This window comes from Corylus avellana, chromosome 9 (assembly GCF_965113065.1).
Source record: "Corylus avellana chromosome 9, dhCorAvel1.hap1.2, whole genome shotgun sequence".
Lineage (NCBI taxonomy): Eukaryota > Viridiplantae > Streptophyta > Magnoliopsida > Fagales > Betulaceae > Corylus > Corylus avellana.
Genome location: NC_142498.1, coordinates 1,641,129 through 1,661,168, shown reverse-complemented (window position 1 = coordinate 1,661,168; position 20,040 = coordinate 1,641,129). Strand labels below are relative to the sequence as shown.

Sequence of the window (20,040 nt, the reverse complement as noted above, 5' to 3'; positions counted from 1 at the left end):
ACAAAATTACCCTTAATTATTATTATTTTTTTTTTGCAACTCTTAACAATTTTTTGGAAAACAAAAAAAATGAAAAATGCTAGACTTCTAACAAATTTGCAACTCTTTAACAATTTTGACACATTAGATTGTGAGTAGAGGAGGATGTTAAATTTATTTTTTTAATGATTTATGTATCTCTAACTATATGTTAACATGTGTCAAAAGTTATAAAAAAAATTATACGTATAACATTATTTAAAAGAATAATAGCTATAAGTAGAAATTGGATTGCCAACTGTATTAATACGATCCAAAGTTCTATATGTAATGCTGCTCTTTACACTTATTTATCATATATATTTTATATTGATTAACGTAACATATTTTAAGTAATTTTTTATATCAATTATCTATAAACGATATATTAAACTACTTATTAAAACACGTAATGTCGACCAATAACATCAACCGATACGAAATAAGTGCGAAGGTATTACTCAAGCCCTAAGCCCAAATGGGCCAACCACCCTGGTTGTGTGTTACTATCATTTGTCTGCTTGTTCTGGCCATTCCGACCCGACTCGACTCGACTCCGTATTATCTGTGGCGAAACCTCTCCGAGAACTCGCGCAAGTAGGTCCTCTTCTGCAAACTTTAGAACCCTAGAAACGGACAGGATTCGTATCGCTCCACTCTGACCTACTCGGTTCGTTCTTTCTCGTTAGCTTACTCTGCTTTCCATCCCGGAATTACACTTTTCATCGTTTGAGTTGAATGGTTTCTGGGTTTCGGTTCAAATGCTTCGCAGTTCAAGCCCTAGTTGAATTAATTGATTTCTAGCTCACGGGTTCAAAATAAATATATAAACGGGTTTTTTTTTTTTGTTTGTTTTAAAGTTTTAGCTAGCTGTTTGATGTTGAGTGTTTTTCTTTTAAATGTTAGAAATCCCTAATATCTGATAAGGATTTGCAACTTGTATCTGAATTTGTTGCATTGATGATTAGGGCATGGGATTTGAATTTTGGATATTTAGGAGTTGAGGTTTAAGTATTTGGGTGTATATTTTTTTAATTAGTTTGTTGACTGGTCCTTAATTTTGGTGCATTTTGTTCAAATTGGTTTTCAGAAGTTGATGCAAAGATGAGTTCGCGGAAGAAGACGCCTTTCCAGAAGCATAGAGAGGAAGAGGAGGCAAAGAAAAAGGCATGGCTTTTGATGGAACCCGCTAAGCAGATGGGTTTTCACTAAAAGTGCTTTACTGGTTATTTTAATGGTGGTTTGCTTTTGCAGAGAGCGGAGGACGAAACAGCTCGATTATACCAAGAGTTTCTGGAATCATTTCAAGGGGATATAACGCCTGGGTCGAAGGCTTTTGTTCGAGGAGGAACCATCAATCCCAATGAGAAAGTGAAGCCTGATACCGAAGGTCAGTGTCACCGAAAAATTCTAGATTTCTATTTACTTGTGATAGTTTCAGTTTTCAGAGATATATTTATTCTTGTTTCGTTTCAAAATATGGATAAATAAATAGTTTTTTTTTTCCTATTATTATGGGGACACATTAATAAAAGTATGGGCCTTTTTATTCATTCGCGGATGCCAGGTGAAAAGTTCAAAGATGGGGTATCTGTTCCAAAGAAGGGAAGTAGGTAAAGAAACACTTTTGATTAACCATTTTGCTATACTATTTTGATCGGGCTTCATAAGCAGGATAATTATTTGGTCGTGATATCCTCAGATTCAGCATTGTACTGTCTTAGGCTTTGTGTAAGTAGATTGGAGAGCATTTTGGTGCAGGCCATCGTGCATTAAGAATCAGATTAAGTAAAGGTTATTTGAGATGTTCTATTTTCAATTTTCTTTTTTAAAGACAATAATCATGTAAATTAGTACTTAAAGTGACAAATCTATTCATTTATACATGCTTTCATTCCCATATTTTTTAGTTGATGTATGTAATATTCGCTCCAGAAGTGTATAAGTTAGACTTGGTGGTTATAGAAACACAGAATATATCCCCTTGTGGGATTTTGAGATTTCTGGTGTTTTTTGGGCAAAACATTTGTATGAATTTGACCTTTATGACTCACAGACAACAAGCAGGGAAATTACCACTTCAAAGCATCTTATACTACTTTGAGGTCATCCACTAGCAGCACCAAGCAAGTTGGTGTTAGATGATGGAAGAATATGATTAGTCTTTCTTTGGTTGTAGATGATGGGTGACTATGGACTGCTTTGTTTGTATTAGTGGTTAAAAACATTTCGATAACTGACTATTGAATACTTTTTAAACTCAAATACTATATTAGCATAGATCCTATATTAATTTTAAGACAATAATTATTGCCCAAAGCATTACCAAGGAGCTTTAGCTCAAATGGTACTTCCCCCCTTTGTAGCAAGTTGGAGGGTGTGGTCATGGGTTCAAGTGGATGCATGTGTAACTTACCAATAATAAAAAGACATTTTTGTTAATGTCTTATCACACAAAAAAAGAAAACGTTGGATCTATTAAGGTTGTTATTGAAGAATGTACTCAATTGTGGATCTTCTCATTGATAGTGATTTTATAATCTCCTATGTTGTTGCTTTTTGTTCCTCTATGTAGATAAGATTTTGCTGTATTTAGGGCTCTTTTTTCTTTAATAAAACTTATTATTACTTATCAAAAAAAAAAATGTAGATAGGATTTTGCCTTCCATTGGAGAATGTTATATGATTGTGTCCTTTCCATTCTGACTTTTTACTTGTGATCTATATGAAGAGCAACTTCATTTTTGGTTCTGTTAATTCTTAGGAAATGTTGTTCTATTGCCTTTACATCTCGGTTGGCATATGAATGGTTTAATTTCATGGGATTTCACCTGCTTTATACTTCTTCTATGGATTATTTATGAATAATCTAACTGTAAATATTTTCTTTCTATTTTATTGATTATTCTTATACCTTTGTTAGGTTTTGTGTCACAACGGGTGATATTCTATGTTAAATTTCTTATCCTTATGTTTATGTTTTCATTTAAGTCTTTTGAAACTTTAAACATCTCGAGTTAATAAAATTGCACACACTTTCAGAGAAATTTCTATTTTCAATTAACTGCCATAATTGTGCATACTTAATTTATGATATAAATCACATAAGCAACAGCAATAGCTTGAAGAGCAAGTTGATTTAGACATGGTTGTTAATTGTAAAATGACTTTTTGCCATCATGTGTGTCTTTTTTAAAATTCACAAAATATTTTTTCTTGAAAATAATGTATGATTGAATCTTTTTGATCTTTGTTTTCCTAGTGTAAAATTGAGGAATCTTGGTTATGGATATGGACCTTTATGTAAGATAGGAGGTTTCTAGAGGCTTTTGTAGGTTCATTTCTACTAACATAGGAGGATGTTTATAGAGACTTTCATGGTTTGAGGGGCTCATTTAGGTTTGTTTAAGCACCATCTTTAGCTTCATAGGTTTTTGCTATTGTTGAGTATGTTGCCAAGTGAATTTAGGGCAACTACAATAGTAGGCATTTTATGCTAACTTTTGTTCAACACATTAAGTAGAGAGGAAGGTATATAAGTTAACGTATTTGATAGATAAATATGCACACACACATATGGTCTGTATCTTATCAAATAGAGCAATGTAGTTTTTTTTTGGGGCTTGTTGGTCAACGTTCTCTGGTGCCATTTATGACACACTGAGAAAAGAGATTCTAGGACTCCCAAAATAAGTGAATGTTGAGATTATTGAATATATAGTTGTGCTTGCCTTCACTTGCACAATGACATTTTTAGTTGATTGAGAAATAAACAGAATTAAGAGAAAGTGCATACAAAGAGGGATGACTTGTCAGTAAGTCAAATAATAGATATGATCTCGAGCCTCTTATTTTCCCCTTATGGTTCTTAAGATTGTCGAACTTGCTTTTATTATAAATTTTGCATGGTTTGTTTGTTTTTTTTGTTTACTATCCTTGCTATATATGACTGTGTAGCGGTGGAGTTATACTTTTTGAGTCTAACAAGATGTTTGTAAAATAGAATTAAGAACTCTCACAACAATAGGCTGGGAAGGCATTTGGTTTGGAAACACAGGCAATATTAGTTCATTGAATTTTTATAATTCCGTTGCTTCAAAATTTAGTGCTGTCATGCTTATTTACATTACTTCCTGGTGTTAAAGTATTGATGTGTGGAAAGGTCACGTCACTTGTTTGCTCCTGGGTCTGTCACTAGTGAGAGAAGCATCGTTACTGGATCAAACTCCTTCAACAATGTGATATTTGATGGTGTGATGACATAGTGGCATACTACTTATTTGATCTTATCAATTCTATTTTATTCAAATGCTATCAACTCATTTTAAGAATTTATGAAGCAAGATGGGTTGAGTTGCGAAATTTGGATTGTACTGTGGTGCAGAATAGAAGTGGATACTATCTGAACTTCTATGATATTTGATGTATTTTCATGATAGAGCTTTCTTTCATTTTCACTTGCCTGATGAAGCTTTAGATGTAGCATAGGTGAGATGTTGAATTTAAGAAACGTCACTTGGCTGGATGGAAGAGGCTGTATTTGTATATGGGTGATAGGTTGACCTTGATTAAAAGAACTCTCTTAAAATTACCTACTCATTATTTGCCCCTTTTCCCCATTCCTATTGGTGTGGCTAACCTTATTGAGAAACTTTGAAGGGGCTTTTTGTGGGGTGGAATTGGTGATGGGTTTAAGTTCCATTTAGTTAGTTGGTCGAAAATTTGTACGCCGATGTCTTTTGAAGGTTTGGCAGTTCTAAATCTGGTTCAATTTAACCAAGCTCTTCTAGGGAAATAGTTGTGGCGTTATGATATGGAGAGGGAGGCTTTGTGGAGGTTGGTGGTGGAAACCAAATATGATAGCATTAGGGGAGGTTGGTGCTCTAAGGAGATAGTGGAGCTCTTTGGAGTGGGAGTGTGGAAATATGTTACGAGGACGTGGGAGCCTTTCTTAGATTTGTTAAATATGAGGTGGGCTATGGGTCACAGATCAAGTTTTGCATCATTTGTGGTGTGGGGACCAGCCCCTAAAGGTTACTTTTTTGGAATTATTTAGTATTGCGAGAATGTCAAGAGGCGTGGGTCGCAGATTATGTGTAGTTCTCTAATGAAAATATTCAATGGAATATATCATTTATCATACCAATGCAGGGTTGCAAGGTGGATTAGGTCACTTCTTTCTTTGATAGTTTCCATCTATCAGGTTGAGACAAGGTGGTGGGGATAAAATATGTTGGATCCTAGGCATAAGGCAAAAATTTGAAGTAAGATCCTTTTATCGTGCATTGTCCATTCTTGGTGGCTTCCTATTTCTTTGGAAGAGTATTTTGAGAGGTAAGGCTTCTTCAAGAGTCACATTCTTTGTGTGGACGGCGGATTTAGGGAGGATCTTAACTTTTGATAACTTGAGGAAGGGGTGCATTATAGTGGTAGATTGGTGTTGTATGTGCAAGAGAAGTGATGAATCCATAGATCATCTTCTTTATCAAAAAAAATATTATGAGGTGGCAAGAGAGTTATGGGTTGTGCTATTCCGTCTTTTTGGTGTAGAGTGGGTTGTGCCTCGAAAGGTAATAGAGTTGTTAGCTAGTTGGAGAGATCGTGTGGGGAGCCGTAACATTTTAGAAGTTTGGAGGATGACTCATTTGTGCTTAATGTGGTGCATTTGGAGGGAGCAAAACGCAAGGAGCTTTGAAGATTGCATAGGTACAAGGGTTGCGCCCATCAGCAATTTCTAATGAGATTGATTTATTTATTAAAAAAAAATGGCGGATGGGTATCATAAAGTGGAACTTGGTTTTAAGACACAAGCAAAGCATAGTTTGATGAAAGTTCCTATGCTTGAAAGGTACAATTTTGATCTTCAATTGTTGAAGTGTGGCGTGTGTTTCGTTTGTTGCTCTTTGTTCTGTCCTTGGTGACTAAAGCGTCATGAGCGGATTGAACGCTGTTGTAGTAGGTATTTCTGCAATAGTTTTATAATTTGATGGTACAAAATGACTTAATGGACCTTTCTAAGAGTAAGCAGATAAGGGTGCAGTGCAAGAATACAGAGTGTTCAAATTTCTCCTACATTGATTGCAACTGCATTTAGTGCCATTTTTTACCTTTTCATGAGATGTCTTGCATGATGATCTTCGAGAGATTGTATTTTATGAGATGTTCTGTATCTCAGATTTTTTTTGTTAGAAAATATGTTATTAATTTCTATTAGTTCAAGAATACAATTAGTGGTAGAGTGAGATTATAATTTTGTGCACTGGAAAATCAGCGTGTGAAGTTATCATATTGTGTTGTTTTGGGGTTTGACATGCTGATGTGTAGGTTGACCTCCCAATTTGTTCCATGTTCAGGAATCTTGTCGGAAGAGAGTTTATCATGACATGGAGTAGTTAAATGGATTTCAGGCCAGTTGAACTTAGGCTAAAATGGTGAAATGGTGGGGTGGGGTTGGGAAAGGTCTTAGGTTAAGACTTTAAACTGAACTCGACTGAGACTTAATTCCAATTATGAATCCTTTTATCAACTAATTCAGGCTGTCTCTTACCTGCAACTTGTTTCTCTACATGATCCATATCATAATATGTGACTAATATATTAGCTGTCAACCTATTGCAAACCTCTTTTCTGTAGGGAGAGGACTGGCTTTGTAGAAGGCCTAGGACATTAAGTGTGATAGAGGCTGTTGGGGTAAAACCTTGGTTTTTTTTTTTTTCTTTTTCTTCTTGTGCCTTATGAAGTGCTATCTTTAGTCGTGTTGGGCTGTCTTGGTTTATGCCCAGACAAGTAGTAGACTTGTTTGCTTTTTGGAGGGGTTTATTTGGTAGCCCTTAGAGTGCAGTTTTGAGGAAGATGGTGCATTCATGCCTTTTGTGGTGTTTTAGGAGGAAAAGAAATAACATAAGTTTTTGAGGATCGCAAGAAACCACTGGTGTTTCTCTTGTATACTTCATGTGTATCGGAGTTAAGCTCTTTGTTTTTTAATGATATTTCAGTTACTTACAAAAAAAAAATTATTGAAAGAAAATAGGCAAAGCCCTCATATACAAAATGTATTCAAGAGAGAACCACACTAAAGGTGTCTAAAATCTAAAAAATTAACAAGATCTAAAAGATTCAAAGAGGTGAAAGATGGAACATAGACTACAACCCAATCTAAGAGTGATCTTAGAAAAGTGGATCTTAAAGAAAGCACCGGGTCTCGCAATCCTTAAAGTGGCGATGATTCCTTTCTCTCCAAATGTTCCACATTGAGAATGAAGGAATAATTTTGCAGATTGCCTCTTTGGAATGTCTATGCCCTTGATTCTTCAAACAATGTTACATTCTAAGATGTTACTAGGCATAGTCCACGAAACTCTGAATAAGTTGAGAACCATGTACCAAAGATCACTAATAAACTCACAATGGATGAGGAGGTGATTCAGGGTCTCCTCTTTCTCCTTCTAAGATTGTCAACCGTGAGGATTCTACCTAAAGTTACCGTCCATATAAAGAAAGCTATATAAGGCAGAGCCTTAAACTTCCCCCCCCCCCCTCCCCCCCAAAAAAAAATAATAATCCAAGGAAAAAAAGCAAGGTTTTCTAGCCTGCAATATTTTATAATAGTTCTTTGCTTTAAAGTTGTGACTACTAGCTGGAGTTCGCATCATTTTATCTGCCTCCCCCATATGAGTTCTCAAAGTGCATAATAGATTGAGGAAAGAGTCTACAGATTCTAGCTTTCAGTCTTGAACTTCCCTCTTAAATCTTTGATTCCAATGGAGAGAAATGCTGGAGGAAGCCAAGTAATTCGACACCATGGCCTCTTTGTCATGGGCTATCGAATAAAGGTATGAGAATATAGTTTCGAGAGCAGCTTATCCACACCAAACATCATGCTAAAAGCAAATGTGAACCCATCCCCAACCTTGAAGGGGACAAAGTGGGAGAAATTCCCCCTACCATTCCTTATATTCCACCAAAGGCACACCCCGTAGGGCCCTTGAGCTTCCTATAAGCACCAACCACCTCTTGGAACCCTATAATTCCCATCAATCACCTTTCTCCAAAGACAAGTCTCGTACACATTGCCAAAGTCATTCATTGGGTAAAGCTTTATTGAACAACATAAGATTTTTAACTCCCAAGTGTTCTATAGGAATTGAGGAATAGATAGCCTTCTAGTTCACCAAATGAAACTTAGGCTTATAGCCTATTCCATTCCAAAGAAAATCTCTTTGAAGACATTCCAATCTCCTAGAGGTATCGGCTAGCAAAGGAAAGAGCGACAAAAAGTACGTAGGTGAACTGGATAACTTACTCTTGATTAGAGTTAGGTGACCTCCTCGAGACAAGTAAATCTTTTTTTGGATAAGTAATAGTGATATAAATCAAGAGCGCAGAGGGGCGCAACCCATATACACGGGAAGTATAAAAGAGAGCGCCTAAGAGGGAGAAAAATGAAAAAGGAAATCAGAGAAACTAATCCCTATAGGAGCTAGCCAAGCGGCCGTCCAGGAGTACAGAGTAAAGAAGAAAAAATGAGTCAAGTCTTCGAGACAAGTAAATCTTCTTATTACTAACCATTATTTTCTCCATTCTCTCCTTAAACAGCGCTGTGTATTCTTTTTGAGCACTGTGCTACCTGTCTCCTGGTATATTTCCATCTTATTTTTTCTTTTACTTATCAAAAAAAAAAAAAGTTATCCACTTTAGTGAAGATCATCATCTTGGATAACTTAAGAAAGCGAAATCTCATAGTGGGAGATTTGTGTTGTATGTGTAAGAAGAGTCTACTCCACTTTGATTTTGCTAGGACCTTATTGAATTCTGTTTGTTGTCTTTGTGGATTAGAGTGGGTTATGCCTCAACGGGTGGTGGATCTCTTTGCAAGTTGGAGAGGACAGTTTGGTTGTTTTCGGAGTGCATTAGTTTGGAAGATGATTCCGCCATGGTTAATATGGTGTATTTGGAGAGAAAGAAACACTAGAAGTTCTGAAGATTGCGAGAGTAAACCCCAAGGGGTTGGCCTGGTGGTTGAGGCTTGTGGTCTTAGGGAGTATCAGCCCATAGATCCCAAGTTCGAGACTTGCTAGGTGCAAACTCCCCCTTGGGGCCACACCCCCTAGTGTAAAAGCTAGCGATTTGGAAAAATTCCGAGGGTGAGGTGCACAGGTCCCGAGGTTTACTTTACAGGGGTGGGTTCGAAGGGCCCTGCCTTGTTGAGGTTCCCCGTCATTAAAAAAAAAAAAAAAAAAAAAAAAAGATTGCGAGAGTACAATGGTAAAACTAAAGGCTTTCTTGTTCAAAACTCTTTATTGATGTACAGATGTCTACGCTTGTTTACTTATTTCTAATTTTCCTGACGTGCTTGATCTCATGTCTTCTTCTAGTTAGACATTTCTCTTTTATGCTTCTTGTGTACTTAGATAGCGCCCTTTTGCTCTAATAAAATTTTAATTGTATATAAAAAAGTTGACACCTAGAGGAAGTTCCAAGTATTTCGTGGGTTGAGAAGAGATGCGACAACTGAGAATATCAGCCAGCTCTTCTTGATGCGGAACCTCCTTCTAAGCGAATAATTCAGATTTCACGAGATTGACCTTCATGCCCAAAACAGCCTCAAAGCAAAGAAGAATGTGTTTCAAATCAAGGATTTGGAGTAAAACCTTTTTTTTTTTTTTTTATGACGGGAAACCTTGGCAAGGCAGGGCCCTTCGGACCCACATTTGTAGAATAAACTTCGGACCCGTACACCGCACCCTCAGAAGTTTTCCTACATAGATCATGGTAAATCACTGGCTTTTACACCAAGGGATGTGGCTCCAAGGGGTAGTTTGCACCTAGCAAGTTTCGAACTTGGGATCTATGAGGTGATACTCCCTAAGACTACAAGCCTCAACCACTAGGCCAACCCCATGGGGTTTGGAGTAAAACCTTACCATTGATTAGATGAAAAAAAATGCTTTAGTTCTTTGCTTTGTTGAAATGCTATAAACTTGCCGTGGCTTTGGGAATTAAGCCATAGCTAATTGGTCAATCTGGTGTTTCTCTTGAGTTCTTTGTCTTCTCTCTTGTTTTTTTTTTCTGCTCAAAGGATTTTGTGCGGACACGTTTTTTGTAATGTGAAACTTTGCCTTTAATTTTTGTTGTTGCAGGTATGTTCCATCTTTCATACCACCTCCTTTGGCAGCTAAGGGAAAAGAATATGAAAAGAAAGTTAGTAAATAGAGGATACAAATGTCATGAACTTTATTTTTAGCATTTATATGTGATTTGCTGGTATTTAATTCTTAATCTTTTGCATTACACTTTGTAGGAGGAGGAAAAGCCGAAGGAAAAAGAGAAAGGTAAGTCTCGGAACATAGATCATTTTATGGAGGAGCTGAAGCGTGAGCAAGAAATGAGGGAAAGACGAAATCAAGAGCGTGAACATTGGCGTGATGGGCGCCACAATGAACATTCTGCTGTAAGTGGTTTTCAGTGTTAGCTTTTTTTCAGTCTTTTGGGAAAAGGTAATTGCAACTTTATCTGTCCATTTGCGTGTAGTTGCATCACTGTTTCATCTATGTATATGTTTTTCTTTTATTGTCCTTCTGTAGCATATGAGCAAGATGGTCAGGTTGATTCTAGAAAATGTATGCAAATGCATGTACCCATCACACACCTTGACCGTATACATCAATTGTTTATTGTGATCTCAGAACAGCAATTGTCCTTTAGGATTCTTTGCACTACTTCATCTGTACTTTATCTCATGTACTGAATTCTTTGCATCAATTTGTCATTTCTCATTTAATCATATATTGAAGCTTATAAGGTTACTGTTTTCAGCTATCTAGTCACTTTGATGAACTGCCTGATGACTTTGACCCAAGTGGAAAGATTCCTGGGTCATTTGATGATGGTGATCCACAAACTACTAATCTCTATGTTGGAAATCTCTCACCTCAGGTAAGATCCGTGTCTTTAAATCTGCTGTTTATTTACTTATCATCTGTTGCTTCTTATATCAGGACATGTCAAGGTCATCTTTTTCCTTTTTCTTAATAATTCTAGGTCGACGAAAATTTTCTTCTACGGACTTTCGGAAGATTTGGCCCTATTGCTAGTGTGAAGATAATGTGGCCTAGGACAGAAGAGGAGCGAAGGCGACAAAGAAATTGTGGTTTTGTAGCTTTCATGAATAGAGCTGATGGACAGGCTGCAAAGGATGAAATGCAAGGTTTGGTTCTTCCAAGCTTGTTCATCATTTTCTGGGATTTGGATGATTTCTCTCAAATTATTTTGTTTGAAATTCTATAGTTGCTTTTTATACTTATAAACTACTAAAAAAAAAAGAGTTGCTATTTATGCTTAGTGACTTTGTTTTAGCTAAGAAAGCGCCATTTTACCTTTTAGCAAATAACTTCTTGTATAATATGGAAACGCTTTTTTCTCACAAAAGCACATATGGATGTTTCACCTTTCCATACGTAGCCTAATTTCTTAAATTTAAAAATTTATAGTTAAAATTCTATTCTGGATATTATTGTCTCTCTAAAGTATGAAGTTTTGCTACAATGCAAAAGCCGCACCCACTTCCACTATGCATGTGTATGAGTATTTATATAGTTTTAAAACCTTCTTTCCATGTTTTTGTGGTTGATTTGCATTTGGAAGTGACATATGATTGTGATCCCCTGTCACATGAATGTTCTTTTTATTATTTTATAAGTAATTGAAATTTATTAAAATTGCAAAGTGCAACCCAAGTACATTGGAAGGATGCAAGAGATATACCTAACTAGAAAAAGAAAACATGAATGTTCTTACCACATGTTCCTTTGCCATGCAGATTTGTCTCTGCACGTGTGTGATTTTGTGTCACTGGATCAATATAAATATTGATATAATCTTTGACACCGCTAAGTCATGAACCTTGTGCATATGATTATGTAGCAGCCTGGCATCAAATTGAAAATTAAGCCCCCCAATGTTGTTTTGCCACATGTTCCTTCAATGAATTGTTGATCTGTTTGCCAGGAAGGCTCCATATTATGCAATAGGATGCTGTTATGACCATTGTTTAATTGGATTTTACTTTTACTCATTACAGTCTCAAATTGTACAAGTATCTAGAACTCGAGATTTGAAAAGACAAGTATGGAGTGTAAAAGGAGATACAATTTCTTTCAGAAATGAGGTCGCATGCTGACCTATATGAAACTTGTTCAAAACATTGTTTACTGTTAAAACATGTGCGAAACATTTTAATGAGATAATTGGAATAATTTTCATGGTATGCCATAATGTTCAGTTTTTTTATACAATATCCCCTTTTAGTTGTTAACTGTTACTTAGTATCCCCTTTTAAAAGAAATTAAATGTGTAAAAGGCAATGAAGGACATTAGGGATTGAAGAAAAAATCTTGTATCTGCAGGAGTTGTTGTTTATGAATATGAGTTGAAGATTGGATGGGGTAAGTCTGTTGCTCTACCTTCACAAGCGCTGCCTGCTCCTCCACCAGGACATATGGCGATCCGGAGTAAGGAGGTCTGTTAAATTTTACTTTGATGTAATGATTGTGTATGCGCATGCTTTTATTTCTTTTATAATATTGATGCTTTGGGCCTAATTGTACACTTGCAAGAAGGTCAACATGGCTTCATTCATTACTTAGAGTATGAAATGAGGAGTTCAAAATAGCTGATACATTTTTTATTGACAGGGTAGCACTGTAATTTTGTCTGGTCCATCAGGCCCACCAGTCACTTCTGTTCCAAGTCAGAATTCTGAACTGGTATGTTAGCAAGATTATATCGTTTGCTTTTATATGTGATATAGTTATGCTACAGTATTGACATGGGATGCTCTCCACCCTTTCGTCTTTAGGGTCTGTTCTTATATTTGGGCAATTGAGGGAGCTGATCTTACTTTATACTATTATTCTGACCCAATTTGAACTATTTCTTGTTATAAAGAAAAAGGTTCTTATTCATTCATTTTTTGCTCTCTTGTGAAGTCATTACCTTTTAATTTTTGAGGGTCCTAAGAGACCTTTTGTTTTGCCAGTTTATTCTTGTGGCTCTGCTGCACTCTCTATGAATGTTGTCTTTGCTCTTAAGTTGACGTTACTGAGTGGAATTTGGAATGCTTCACTCTTATAATTTACATGCTTACTCAGAGACTTAGTTTTGTTGTTTTGCTCTTTACATATTTTAAATGATTTTATATGGGTGACCAGGTTCTTACCCCAAATGTTCCCGACATAATGGTTTTTCCACCCAATGATGATCATCTCCGCCATGTGATTGACACAATGGCTCTCTATGTTCTGGACGGAGGATGCGCCTTCGAACAAGCTATTATGGAGAGAGGTCGTGGCAATCCTCTCTTTGATTTTTTGTTTGAACTTGGCTCGAAGGAGCATACTTACTATGTCTGGAGGCTCTATTCCTTTGCTCAGGTACATACCATCGTCTTTCACTCCAGCCACCGAAAATAAAAGAAGGATATACTTAAATTGAACCGTGTCACTTGCCCTGTGAATTTTATAGAAATTTTGGGAATCTCTTAGAATAATAAAATTATTTTTGTTCCAAAGAGTGATTACTTGTCTGTAAAGTGTGAGACGCCCCTGAGTACGTTGGAAGTATACACAAGGACACCAAGCAAAAACAAAAGCAAGAAAAACTAAGGAAAACCCAAAACCCAAAACCGACAGGGAACCCAAAAACCCAAAAACCACAAGGAACCCTACACCCTTTTGCCAAAAGAACAAAAAAATGTGTGCTTTTTTTAATATATTAATTGTTTGGAGGTTTAGGTTCTTTTATATTGGCATGAATGCAGGGTGATACCCTTCAAAGATGGCGAACAGAGCCTTTTATCATGATAACTGGCAGTGGAAGGTAATGTACACATTATTTTCTATTTCAGTAACTATTGGAGCAGTCATTTTAATCAATCTTGCTGTTTTATGAATAAGTTGGTGTGGTCGTCTACAAAATGATGTGATACTCTGTTTATTATTTATTCCAGATGGATTCCCCCACCTCTTCCAACAGTAAAAAGCCCAGAGCATGAAAAGGAGTCTGGCTCCACGTATGCTGCAGGAAGAAGCAGGGTATTTTGTGTTGAATCCTTGAGTAGGATTAATTTACTTTATCCACATTGTGTCATGCTTTAACTCTCCCTTTCTTTCATTATCTTCTATAGCGCGTGGAACCAGAAAGAACACTTACTGATTCACAGAGGGATGAGTTTGAGGATATGCTGCGTGCTTTAACGTTAGAGAGGAGTCAGATAAAGGAAGCTATGGGGTTTGCCCTGGATAATGCTGATGCAGCTGGAGAGGTAATGCTGATATTAGGTTCAATCAATTTGATGACCCCTTAGCGCCATTTGCTGTGTGGATGGTGCAATAAAATTGATCCCCCAATTTCAAAACCATATTAAGTGTTGCTTAACTAGGCACTTGTTATTGATTTGTTTTCACATATGGTGATTATCACATTGTGTTTGATTTTGTTTTGTCAACCATTGATTGTTTTTCACACCTTTATTGCACTTACATTTGCTAATGGCAAGCTTATGTAAGCAGTAATTCATGAAATTTTAATTAACAGAAAATAATAGAAAAAGAAAAAGAGGAAGACCAAGCTCTGGGATTACTTTTATAGATTTTACTTTAAATTTCAAAGGATTGTCTGGTGTTTTTATTTATTTTTTCGTGTGCTTTGTACTGCAGATAGTCGAAGTTCTGACAGAATCTTTGACACTTAAGGAAACTCATATTCCAACTAAAGTTGCAAGGCTTATGCTCGTTTCTGACATTCTTCATAATAGTAGTGCTCCTGTAAAGAATGCTTCTGCATACCGCACCAGATTTGAAGCAGCATTACCTGACATTATGGAGAGCTTTAATGATTTGTTTCGCAGCATCACAGGAAGGATTACTGCAGAGGCCCTTAAGGTAAACTGTACAATCTCTCTTTTTTTGGGCTTTCAGTCTTTATCTAATTTATTTAGTTTGTTTCTGATTCATTGTAAATCTTTGTCTGAAATTTTGAAGGAACGAGTACACAAAGTGTTGCAAGTCTGGTCAGACTGGTTTTTGTTTTCAGATGCATATGTGAATGGTTTACGAGCTACTTTTCTTCGACCTGGGAACTGTGGTGTCATCCCATTTCATTCCATATGTGGTGATGCGCCAGAACTAGAAAAAAAGACTACTTCTGAAGATACAGGTGATGGGAGTAAGGCCAACCAAGATGCTGCATTGGCAATGGGCAAGGGAGCAGCTATGAAGGAGCTAATGAGTCTTCCCCTCGCTGAGCTAGAAAGACGTTGCAGACATAATGGATTGTCTCTTGTTGGTGGTAGAGAAATGATGGTTGCACGGTTGCTAAGTCTGGAAGAGGCAGAAAAACAAAGGGGTTATGAATTAGATGATAATTTGAAATATGCACAGAGCCATTCGAGTTCTGGCAGATATTCCAATAGTCATAATAGAGAAATGAATATGGAACCAGAGTTAGTGGGTCTGACTGGATGGAACAGTTATGGAGAGGATGATGTGCAGTCACAAGGCGAAGAGTCTGTTCCTTTGGCTCCGACCCCTCCCATTCTCCAGCCTGAACTAAAAGCTTTCTCAAAGAAAGACAAAAATGATCCTGTTTTGCCAGCATCTAAATGGGCTCGAGAGGATGGTGAAAGTGATGATGAACAAAAGAGTAGTGGTTTGGGTCTGGGATTGAGCTACTCTTCTTCTGGAAGTGAGAATGCTGGTGATGGTCCTAGTAAGGCTGATGAGATGGAGTTTGCAACTGGTACAAGCATCCCAGCGCAACTTGACACTGGAATGAATGAAGAGCAGAGGTAGTATCATACTTCCACTGTGACCTCTTGTCCTAGTTTCATTCTTCCAGGAAATGATGTTTTTCATTCTTTCCAACTTTTTTCTCGTTTTTCTCTCTTTATGATGTGGTGGAGCTTACTTATTTCAATTTGAAGTAGAGATGAGTTCCAAACGCTATGACAAATTTTAAAGAGTTCACTTACATTTCTGTTTAATGCCTCCCTTTTGTCAATAATTTATTGTTTGTTTTATGGTGTAGTCCCTTTACGTGTACCATACTTGACTGTGCTTATGTACTACAGGCAAAAGTTAAGACGTCTAGAGGTGGCTTTGATAGAATATCGTGAATCCCTTGAAGAGCGGGGAATCAAAAATTCAGAGGAAATTGAGAGGAAAGTTTCAATTCGCCGGAAACAGCTACTATCTGAATATGGGTTATTAGATGCTAACGATGATTCGTCAGGGAACAGTAAGTGCTCATTTTGTAAGCGGGCAATATATAAAATAATTGAATTTGTGAGATTCTGTCCACTTATAATGTCTGTTTCACATTTTGTGCTAGGTTTTAGGTTTGCCCATTGCTTTCTCTGCCTTTTAATTCTTTCAATTGTATCAAAAAATTGGGATGAGAGCTATTATAAGTAATTACTTTCCTAGTTTGAACTCTTGAATTTTCTGAAAACCTGTTATGTATAGAGCAGGAGTTCTAAGTATTGAAGTCTTCATTAGTAGCGTGCGACACTAGAAATGAAGTTTCTGCAATCTTACTATAGCTTTATGCAGTACTAGATGAAGAGCTTTGAAGTTTCTGCAATCTTACTATGGCTTTATGCAGTACTAGATGAAGAGCTTTCTGATATTTGTAGAGTTGATAGCATGTCAAAATTATGAGGCCTAACAAAGCACACAAACATACACAAAAAATTGTTGTCTACTAGTTCTAAATCATAATAGACATAAAAATAGAAATTTTCTTCACTGATTAGCACTTCAATTTTTGGAAAATTACACTAACCCTTCTGCTTTGGCCTGATTTTATTCAAGTTGGAATGTTTTCAATTTTTCAATTAAAAAGCCTGTGTGGCGTATGCTGTCCGACGTTTATTTTCATAGACTTTGTTCCACTTTCGTTCACTTTACTAACAGAGAGTGGAACTCAAGGCATATCACTGAACATGTGTGACATCTTTGTTCCACTCCCCACCCATTCTCTCTCCTTCTCTTCCTCCTTACCCACTCACTCGTGTCACTCAATGCTCCAGCCATTGTATTATAATTTCTTCTTCTTCTTCTTCTTCTTCTGATAACTAAAAGAATGGAGAGAAATTCAGAAATGGTTTGGGTGAACTATATCAAGGATTTTACCCACACACACTCTTGGAGCACCTTGCCTGCTGCAGGAGTAACAGTATATTTTAGATTCTTTTCTTCTTTTTCATCCAGTAATTATCATCCCCGCCACTAAACTGCCAGCTATTAAACTCCACCTTGGCAGCAAAACCCAAGAGCCTCCTCCAAAAGCACCCACTCTATACACCAACCCACACAAACCTCTGTGTCCAAATGAAAAAGCAAATCCTGGGTCATGAAATTATGGGCATTGGCTCAGGTAAGGCCTTGTCCCAAAACAATTATTTATACACAGCTACCCTCCAATCCATCCACCTTAATCATCTTCTTCCTCCAATCCAAAGGCATTCCCTGATGAGTGGTATTTAACGGCTCTTCATCAGAATTCTTAGCAACCATGTTGGCCGATTTTTCCTTGGCTTTGAAGATGGTGAAGGGATTATGCAAATGAGCAATGCTTCTCGATGTGTTTGAAATTGGGGTCTTTCTTTACAGGCATCACCAAATCAAGTGGATGGGTTCTCTTGTTGATTGATTGGTTACTATCGGGTTTTTCCTCTGGATTTTGGTGGATTTTTGGTTTTGGAGAGAGAGAGAGAGAGAGAGAGAGAGAGAGAGGAGGTCGGGGAAAAAATGGAAGAAACCGTAAGAAATTAGTATCCATTTGGTTGTTGAGAAAATGTAAGAAAATTAAAAAGAAAAGTTGTAGTTAATTTGAGTGAGATTTTGCCGAGTTTGTTGAGCTTCCAACTCTTTTTAGGAGCAAAAATAACGCAATGTGAAGAATCCATTGACCATTTACTCTTGCATTGCGAGGTTGCAACTGAGATATGGAATATGTTTCTTCATCTTTTTGGAGTTAGTTGGGTTATGCCATGAAGGGTGAGTGATTGCTTGGAGAGTTGGAGGGGACAATTGGGTACGTAATAGACTTGCTTTGCATATATGGAGGCTAACTCCATTGTGTGTGATGTGATGTCTATGGAGAGAACAGAATGCTTGCAGCTTTGAGGATCATGAGAATGGCATGCTTGAGTCGAGGAGGTTGGCATTAAATATGTTGTTCTCATGGAGAGTGACTTGGTCTCACTCGCATGAACCCACTTTTTTTGATTTCTTAGAACTTTGTAATTCAGTTTCCCATCAGTAGGGTTTTTTTTTATACTCTCTGTGTACATGGGTTGCGCCCCTCTGCCCGTTTGTCAATATACTTATTACTTACAAAAAAAAATAATAATAATGCAATTTTTAGTGTATTTGTGTGTTCTCTTTTCCTTCCATTTTCTCTGCAACCAAGCAAAGGCTTTTCTCTCAGATATGGTTCTGGCTGTAGTGTTTTGGAAGTTATAGAAACCTATGAGGGTGAAGCCAACAAAAAAAAAAAGGGATGATGATGAGGAGAGAGAGTGGGGGAATGCCATGAAGAGACTGTGTCTCACTGTGTCGAGTGAAGTGGCTTGGGGCCCGTTTTCCATTAGTAAAATGGACAAAATGGTAAAAAAAATAAAAATAAAAAATAAAAATGGACAAAAGGAGGATGGAAGTCTTTGATTAGAAATGTCTGAAAGCAGAGGATGGCAATAAGAAAAATTGAAAATGCAATGACTTAAATAGAATTGGACTAGAAGGTTATATCTGGTTTGACCGGACCCTACTCTATGTCTGCTGGGTTGATCTCACTACCTCATTTCTTGAGGTTTTTCTGGTATTCTCGCCAGATTAGGTTTGAATTACTGCTTATTAGTACCAATCTTGCTTTGACTTTTACAATAATATTTCAGATCTGTTGAACTAATAGTTCGATGATGATGGTACAATGAGGCGACAATATCTGTGACATTCCTTATTCTTTTTTTTAGTTTAGGCTATTTAGAGGTAGCTGATTGAGGATTATAAGATGTTCTAGCACTAACAAGTGCATTAAAGATGCATTCATTGATTCTCCCAAGAGACTGGCTACTGAGGGTGAAACAGCCTATTAGTTTAATCTATGTTTTTAGCTTCAGTGTGAATGGTTTCTTCCAACTTGGCTGGGTATTTGCTAGACTGAACTGGCTTTGGTGTTTCACAATTTCCAGTCAAAGCCTACTCCTTTTTGCTATCTGGTCCATGCTGATTATGTTATGAATCAAAAAGTCTGTCTTCAAATACTTAAATGTCATATGTAATTTGATCTTTGCAAATTCTTAAGAATTGTAATCTTCATATCGCATACATAAAATATATTCTTAATGCATGCTCAGGGTTTATGTTTATTAAATATGTTCCCTCTACTTTTGAACTTGCAGAGAGAACATCTTCAGAGAGGAGGGACAGACGGGATGGTAGCAGTGACTCTTCTAGAAAGCGGCACCGGAGCCAGAGCCAAAGTGAGAGTCCACCACGAAAATCATCCAACCGAGGCAAGGAAAGGGAACATGCATTGAGCAGGGACAGGGAAAGACATAGGGATAGAGATAGAACTCATGATTTTGAAAGTGAGAGAGGGAAGCGGGATCGGGAACGTGAGAAGAGTGGTAGCAAAGAGAGGGATGACCCTGACAGGGGTAGAGGCAGAGAAAGAGAAAGAGACAGAGACGGGGATAGGAGAAGACGAGCAAAGTGAGTTATTCTCTGGGTTGGTTTTTTGAGAATTCAGGTGTAATGTTTTGAGATGAAGAGATGCCCATGTAGTTGGTCCAGGGTTGGCTGCCATGAAAAAGTTTCTGTTTTCACTGTTATGAAAGAAGAAATTTCTTTCCATTTCTTGTATAAACCCCCAAGAGGAAACCTGTTTCTTGTTAAATTGTATTAGATGTGTTAACATTGGTCAAGGTGTAAGTTCTTAATTGCTTCAAGTCTCATGTTT

At 37.1% G+C, this 20,040-nt stretch overlaps 1 protein-coding gene across 4 annotated transcripts; it reads left to right on the top strand.

Annotated features, from left to right (window-relative positions):
* The first annotated feature begins 538 nt into the window (after positions 1-538).
* On the top strand, positions 539-19,999 carry LOC132189049 (RNA recognition motif (RRM)-containing protein). Of its 4 annotated transcripts, XM_059603527.2 has the most exons (18): positions 541-688; positions 1,109-1,185; positions 1,273-1,408; positions 1,586-1,631; positions 10,158-10,218; positions 10,319-10,468; positions 10,834-10,953; positions 11,059-11,224; positions 12,423-12,535; positions 12,711-12,782; positions 13,227-13,448; positions 13,835-13,893; positions 14,024-14,108; positions 14,201-14,338; positions 14,733-14,957; positions 15,057-15,862; positions 16,145-16,311; positions 19,481-19,999. In XM_059603527.2, the coding sequence occupies exons 2-18, from the start codon at positions 1,123-1,125 to the stop codon at positions 19,795-19,797; spliced, it is 2,946 nt and encodes a 981-aa protein (XP_059459510.1). In that variant the 5' UTR covers positions 541-688; positions 1,109-1,122; the 3' UTR covers positions 19,798-19,999. The 4 variants fall into 4 exon arrangements, with proteins under 4 accessions (XP_059459509.1, XP_059459510.1, XP_059459511.1 ...); XM_059603526.2 differs by having other exon boundaries at positions 539-688; positions 14,733-15,862; XM_059603528.2 differs by lacking the exons at positions 541-688; positions 1,109-1,185; positions 1,586-1,631 and having other exon boundaries at positions 1,320-1,408; positions 14,733-15,862.
* Positions 20,000-20,040: the final 41 nt, after the last annotated feature.

Bases quoted from the DNA above. Each gene is read 5' to 3' on its own strand.
- LOC132189049 (XM_059603526.2), top strand. From the start codon at position 1,123: ATGAGTTCGCGGAAGAAGACGCCTTTCCAGAAGCATAGAGAGGAAGAG. The intron at 14,109-14,200 runs GTATTTTGTGTT...TATCTTCTATAG, and splicing joins ATGCTGCAGGAAGAAGCAGG to CGCGTGGAACCAGAAAGAAC. The intron at 15,863-16,144 runs GTAGTATCATAC...TATGTACTACAG, and splicing joins GGAATGAATGAAGAGCAGAG to GCAAAAGTTAAGACGTCTAG.